Source organism: Populus trichocarpa, chromosome 10 (genome assembly GCF_000002775.5).
Source record: "Populus trichocarpa isolate Nisqually-1 chromosome 10, P.trichocarpa_v4.1, whole genome shotgun sequence".
Classification (NCBI taxonomy): Eukaryota; Viridiplantae; Streptophyta; class Magnoliopsida; order Malpighiales; family Salicaceae; genus Populus; species Populus trichocarpa.
Window position 1 is genome coordinate 8105383 of NC_037294.2, and position 7794 is coordinate 8113176.

The window sequence follows — 7794 nt, forward strand, 5'->3', positions numbered from 1 at the left end:
AGTTCTTGTCGGATGTATTTCATACGTGATGGAATTGTAGATAGTTTAATGGAACAATAAAAAATATTTTATATTAAATATTATTCATTTCATGATGTAATAGCAGTAGTTAAATCTATAATATTTAAATTAAAAACTATCAATATTAATATATATTTTTTAAAATTATTTTATAACTTTAATTTGAAAAGCATTCTTAACCAAACACATTAAACTAGTTTTTGTTCAACCTCAATTTCAACCACAATTTCAACCAAACATATATGTGTTTGGTATTGTTGTAGCTTTTATGGTTGTTGTTTGAAAAAAATTGTTTTATAAAAAGTACTTATGATTGAGGTTGGTTTGATATTTATATATGTTTGGTTAAAACTGTGGTTGAAATTGAGGTTGAATAAAAAATAGTTTAATGTGTTTAGTTAAACATGCTTTTCAAATTGAGGTTATAAAATAACTAAAAAGTATATATATTAATATTGATGGTTTTTAATTTAAATATTGTAGATTTAACTACCACTATTACATCATTAAATAAATAATACTTTATATCAAATATTTTTTATTATTCCATTAACTTATCTACAATTTCATCACGTATGAAATTCATCTGATAAGGACTATAGTTTCTATGGTTTTTTGAGCGTGCAACAAAATCACGTAAAATATCATCAGAAACAAAATTGGAATTGCGATCAAATTTCACAAATGCTACGTCATCATGCGATGTCCTTCTAATTTATGTAGTGTTATTAAATAATATTAAACACTAGTTTTTCGAATAAAATATAATTTTAAAAAAAATAATTTTTTTTTTACCGGGTCAAACGCGGTCCAATGAACAGTGGAGACACTGTTCACGCGAACAGTGCCAGGTGAATAAATCTTACCTGGGCACTGTTCACTTCTTGAAATGAACAGTGCCCAGGTAAATTAATTCACCTGGCATAGACGCGGCAGGGGAGAAGCAGCTCTTAGCTGCTTTGTGCGAACTGGTGGTTTCAACATAGAATATATGGGTTCCACACAAACACTAAATTGCTTTTAAATATTACCAAACATGATGTTTACGCAGTTTGCTTTAAAAGCTAAAGCTACCGCGTAAACAAACATCCTCAACCAAAAATATTTTTCATAAAATATTTTTTTTTAAATTCCAATCACATCAGCTATAATAATATCAAAAAAACATTTCTACGAAAGAGAAATGCTATTCACGCTAGACGTAGACATATGTGAAAATTCGCGTTTTTTCGATTTATTCAGACGATTTCCAATAAAATGACTGATTTATAGATAAATTATATATATAAAGAAACAATTTTATTAGTTACTAATCAATAGAAAATACCTATAATTATTCCTTTTCATTAAAAACACCTTTTCAATAGCTCACTTCAACAAATCACTATACTCAGAGTAGAATGAAAATTGCCCCACAATAGATTTCTTTTTATATATTATGTATTAAACACTAATTTCTTTTATTAAATAAACGAAAAAAATGTTAATTTAATTACTTCAATGAAAAATCGGATTAAACTATTATTTTACGCCAGTGCAAAATTATAATATGCATGTAAGCAACTGATATTTAATTCTTAAAAATGATAATACAAAATATTAGCCAATTGCATAGTAGCTATTTATTAATTAGTGTGAAACAAAGTGTTTAAAAGGAATTAAAAAAACACTTCTTTTAACCCGTATATTAAAAGGTTTCAAAATAATAAAATTTATTCAAAACAATAAGTTTGAATTATTGTCTGCGAGAGAAGAGAAAATGCCATAAAAAGTTTGTTTTTAGCACGATAGTCGAATCTGAATTAGAGCTTGATTTAAATTTAACCTCGATTTTTAAATTATTAAAATCATGAATTAATTATGGTGATATAAATTAAACAAAAATATATTAATTGTCATTTTATATTAATTTTTTTTTATAATTAGCTTTAATGAGATGAGTTAGGAGAGGGCATGAGTTAAATCTCACATATTTTTTCTTTCACAAATTATTTTTATTTGAAACTAGAATATAGTATTAAAACTATATTTTTTTCACATTGAGTTGACAAAGTTTTTTTAGACTAGCCAAAAGTACTAATGTTCAATTCATCAACTAAATTCCTACACTAGGTGGTTTCTCGTATTTTTTTAATATTTAATAAGAGTTGTGATTGAATCAACATGATCATATTAATATTATTTTAGATTATTTAATTATAAAACCAAATTTAAAAACTATAATTTTAAATATATTATTTCAACAAACATAATCTTTTACATTTATTTAAACATATTGCTTATCTCCTAGCATTCTTTAATCAAGTGCATCATCACCTTCTTTTCATTTAGTAGAATAATTTAACTTAAAAAAATAGAAAAATATCTTGAAATTGTAATAAATAAACATTTTTTGTTTTTCATTGAAAAACTGAAAAATAGAGTTAAAAATAGATTAGAAATTTCGATAAACGAATGAAATATATATTTTTTATATTAAACACCACTTTAAATTCCTTTAAGTGAACAAAATAGTCTTTTAATTTATTTTTAGATACAAGATAAGAGACTAGGAGCACGAGAAACCAACACCATTCCTATGATTTTAATTTTTTTTACACCTTTTACATCGTTTTTATGTATTAAAGAAATTACTATTTAAAAAAAAATATTGATGGAAAAATCTAAATAAAAAAAATCTTTTAACTATGGATCAAGTTATTGGGTGTTCTGTAAGCATAAACAGCATTATGCGGCGCGTCCTAGAAGGCATTTTCCACGTGCAAGAAAAACCAAAGACAGAAAAAAAAGTCAATAAATAAAGTGCTTTTACTCCGCGCAAAACCATTAATTATATAAATCAAGTTTCGGCTGCTGTCAATCTTGTGTTTTTGCCTGTTTCCATTCGTAGAGCTTTCTTCTACTACTGGTTCCCGGCTTCTTTGGTCTCCGGTGCACTTTGCCACTGTACTTTTGCTTTGCTTTCTTTAAGCTGTTCGCTCGTTCTTACCACAAAAAAGAACAAAAAATTAAGTTCAATAAATAGGGTTAGAAATTCCCCGACTTTATTTCAACTTCTGTTTTTGTAATTAAGCCAGACTAACAAAAACAAAAACAAAAATTCATTGTAATGCTAAGGGCGAAAGAAAGGAGAAGAAGCTGAAAAGGCCCTTAATTTTGTTCTTATTTTGGTCAATTACACTACACAATCTTCAAAACTCCTAGCTGCTGCTACCAGTGAATGCGTCCTACCTTATTAATTCTTGAAAAAGCTTTGATTTATCCCACCGTCACTTCCCCAATCTCTCCCCCAAGCAAACATAGGGATGTGACAGGAGTTGTGAGACTGTCCATCTCTTACTTGGTTCCTTTTCCAAGCAACACTTGATGAAGCTCCTGAATTCCTCTGATGCTTCCTTCGGGAAGCTAGGGAATTCTCCGAAGCATACCACCAATACAAGCTCCATCCAATCACTGGGCCTCTTGTCAGCTGGAAAAAATGGAAAATGCCCCACATATAGCTCCAATAAAGTAACTCCCAAGCTCCAGACATCTCCTGCATACACATAGCCTGAACCAAATGTGTGCGAGTCCAACCTTTCAGGGCTCATATAAGCATGTGTACCCTCACACATATTGTGATGGTTAGTGGCAGCCCTAGTTCCAGTCCCATGGACAATCTTGCTCACTCCAAAATCAGCAATTTTCACCTTCATGTCCTTGCTGACAAGAAGATTTGAAGGCTTTATATCTAGATGGACAATATTGTGTTCATGGAGGTACTTGAGGCCGTTGAGTACTTGGTAGGCAATGTTGGCAAGTGAAGTCTCAGAGAAGGGACCGTTGGCTCTAAAAATTGTATCAAGTGTTCCTGCATCCATATACTCCATGAGTATAGCTTTTTCTCCAGCTCGTGGCTCAAAAATCCCATGACATTTGACGACGAAAGGAGAGTCTATGCAATTTAAGATTTCTGTCTCGTGGGATACATAAGCGTCATTTATACCCTGCTGGATGATTTTCAGTGCATAGATGGCTAATGTTTGCCCGTGGCGTACCTTGTAGACACTGCCTTGATTACCACGGCCTAGAACGCAGAGTTTTTCCAAGTCCAAGAAGTCCCCCACCCCTTGAATCGTAGTGCCAGACATGGGCTTAGGGAACCAAGGACACAGAGCGCATTCATCGATCTCTAATTCTGGAAGGGGATCAAGCTTAAGATGCTGTTGCATTCTGTGTCTAATAAGAACCATGTTTCTAACTGTTGGTTTTCTTTCCTTGACAAAAGGGATTCAAGGAAAATTTGATAAGTGTAATTTTGTTCCTCTGATTTTCCAGTTGCTATTGTTATATACTGTCTACAGACCAAATTAGGACGCGAAAGAGACGCGAGGGATGGTGTTAATGGTGGACGTAGTGCATTTAGGGAAGATGATCGTGCCACTGGCGACAAAGTTATTAGACAACTAGCAATATAATATCGTATGTACAAAAACGAGGATGGACAATTCTCGGACTTCTGAGAACATGGTTATAGTGGACATGGCACTTTAGAGACAGTTTGAGCAAACAGTCTTCGCCATGAAAACCTATCCAAAGCCACTATCTCCGGTTTTTTTTTTCTTTTCCCTGTGGATAGAACACTTTGAGATATTTTGGTTGGTCGTTTCTTCCACACCTATGTCCCGTAATGTCCGTGTTTCGGTGTTTCGGAAAGAACCAGTGCTGTGGTTAATCTATATATTATTGAAAAAGGAATTAGTTACCTCGTACCGACTGATCAATGGAGCAATTTACCGATCTCCTAATGCAATATCTCATTTCTCGGTAGAGTTGTTAATATATATTATTATTATTATTAATTATTATATTATAACATATTTTAAAAGATATAGAGAAATCACTGTTTTCCAAAACCTAAATCACTGTGGATTACAACAGTAATTCATAGTGATTTTTCTCTTTTTTTTTTCTTCTAACTTTTTCTTTGTTTTTCTTTTTTTTTCAAATTTTTTTTTCAACTTTCCTATTTTTTCTTTTTTTTTTCATTTATTTTTTTTTCAAAATTATTTTTGTTGATTTTACTTTTTAAATATTGACATGGTTAAAATTTTTGCTTTGTAGTTTTTTTCTTTAAAATATTGTGAATTGCTGCGATGTTTTTCTATTTTATTTCTTTATTTTTCAAAATTATATTTGTCGATTTTTTTAATATTGAGCTGATTGAGAATTTAGTTTTGTAATTTTTTTTCTTTAAAACATTGTTGATTGCAACAGTGTTTCTCCGCATGGTTTTTTTTTATGATTTTCTCTGAAATTATCTTTTTTTATTTTATTTTTTAATATTGAGCTGGTTAAAAATTACAGTTACAATATGTGAGGAAAGCACTGTAACTTTCCTCAAAAATTACTATTGATTGCTACAATGTTTTTTCCCACATTGTTTTTTCTATTGATTGCTACACTGTTAAGAATTGCAATTATAAGTAAATACAAGTTTTTCCTCACAAAACACTATGGATTGATACAGTTTTTCCTCACATGGTTTTTTTTTCCAGTTTCTTTTGTGTTTTTTTTGTAATATTTTTTTTCCAAAATTATCTTCGTCGATTTTATTTTTTTTAATATTGAGTTGGTTAGAATTTAACTTTGTAATAAAGCTTAATCATGTGGGGAAAGCATTATAGCTTTGCTCATAAAATATTGTGGATTGCTACAGTGTCTCTCTGCATGGTTTTTTTTTTGTTATAGTTTTTTTCAAGTTATCTTTTTCAATTTTATTTTTTTAATATTGAGTTGTTTGTGAATTAAATTGCAAGTCATTACAAATAAAGCTAAATCATGTGGGGAAGCATTGTAGCTTTCATCACAAAACACTGTGAATTGCTACAGTGTTTCCAACATGATTTGTTTTTCCTTTTTTTAGTGTTTATTTTGTTATTTTTTTTTCTAAAAGTGTCTCTGTTGATTTTTTTTTAATATTGAGCTGATTAAGAATTTAGCTTTGTAATTTTTTTCTTTAAAACACTGTGAATTGTTGCAGTGTTTTCCCATGTGATTTTTTTATGATTTTTTCCAAAATTATCTTTATCGATTTTTTTTTTAATATTGAGTTGGTTAAGAATTATAATTACAATCAAGCTAAATCATATAAGAAAAGTATTGTAGTTTTTCTCACAAAACACTGTGGATTGCTACAATATTTCTCTAAATGGTTTTTTATTTTATTTTATTGGGAAAAGCGCTATAGTTTTCCTCACAAAACATTGTCAATTGCTACAATGTTTTTTCTCATGGGTTTTTTTCATTCTAAAATTATCTTTGTTGTTTTTTTTTTAATATTAAGTTGGTAGAGAATTTAGCTTTGTAATTGTTTTTCTTTTTATTAACTGAAAAGCTAAATCATGTGGCAAAAGCACTGTATCTTTCCTCACAAAACATTGTAGATTGCTACAAATTATTTTGTTCAGTCTCTAAGTTTTTGATCACCAACACAATTTTTTTTCCGTCATGAAATATTTGCTCTATCATACCTTTAATTTCTATTACTTATCTAGCGCTGGTTCACAATTATAACACTATCAAGTGCATTTGTTTTATAAGCCTGCGGCAGCGCGCGGACATGTCATCTCGTTAATACTCTAAAACTTGTGGGAAAAGTATTGTAACTTTTCTTCACATGTTTTTTTTAATATTTTTTTTGTGTTTTTGTTTTTTTTTCATTCCCGCATGTTTGTTTTTTTTTCTTTTTCATTTTTTTTTCCATTCTCCATGTTTTTTCATTTTTTTTGTTTTTTCATTTTTTTTCCAAAATTATCTTTTTCTTTTTTTCATTTTTTTGTGTTTTTTTTTCAAAATTATCTTTGTCGATTTTTTTTTTACTATTGAACTGTTTGGGAATTTAGCTTTATAGTTTTTTTTTTTTGAAACATTGTCGATTGCTACAGTATTTCCCCACATGGTTTTTGTTTTGCTACAGTTTTTTTCCGTATTTTTTTCTTCTAAAATTATCTTTGTCGAATTTATCTTTTTAATATTGAGATGGTTAAGAATTTAGCTTTGTAGTTTTTTTCTTTAAAACATTGTGGATTGCTATAATATTTTCCCACATGGTTTTTATGTTTTTTTCCAAAATTATCTTTGTCGATTTTATTTTTTTAATATTGAGTTGGTTGAGAATTACAACTGTAGCTTTCCTTGCAAAACATTGTGGATTGTTGTAGTGTTTTCCTATATAGGTCTTTTTTCTTCTTTTTTTCTTTTGTTTTTTATATGATTTTTTTCAAAATTATTTTTGTTGCTTCTATTTTTTTTCATAGTAAGCTAGTTGAGAATTTAGCTTTGTACTTTTTTTTCTTTAAAACACTATGGATTGCTACAGTCATTCCCTACATGGTTTTTTTTTTATTATGATTTTTATCAAAATTATCTTTGTCAATTTAATTTTTTTAATATTAAGCTGGTTGAGAATTACAACTGTATATTTCGCTACAAAACACTATAAATTTGCTATAGTGTTTCCCTACATAGTTTTTATCCCTTTCGTTTTTTTATGTTTTTTTTTTCTAAAATTATCTTTATAGTTTTTTTCCTGTAAACACTATAGATTATAATAGTCTTTCTTCATATGATTTTTTTATGATTTTTTTTAAATTCACGACAACGCACAAACATACTACAAACCCGCGGCATCATGCGAGTATAACATCTAAATCGTGAATTAAACAACATCGTACCAAGCATGGAGAATGGAAATCCCTTTTCATTTCCAATCAAAGTGCTAACCTGACATGA

At 29.2% G+C, this 7794-nt stretch overlaps 1 protein-coding gene across 1 annotated transcript; it reads right to left on the bottom strand.

The window, feature by feature from the left end:
* Positions 1–3029: 3029 nt before the first annotated feature.
* LOC18102413 (mitogen-activated protein kinase kinase 7) lies at positions 3030–4509 on the bottom strand. The gene has a single exon (XM_024609246.2). It carries the CDS (start codon positions 4251–4253, stop codon positions 3291–3293), a length of 963 nt encoding a protein of 320 aa, XP_024465014.2. The 5' UTR covers positions 4254–4509; the 3' UTR covers positions 3030–3290.
* Positions 4510–7794: the final 3285 nt, after the last annotated feature.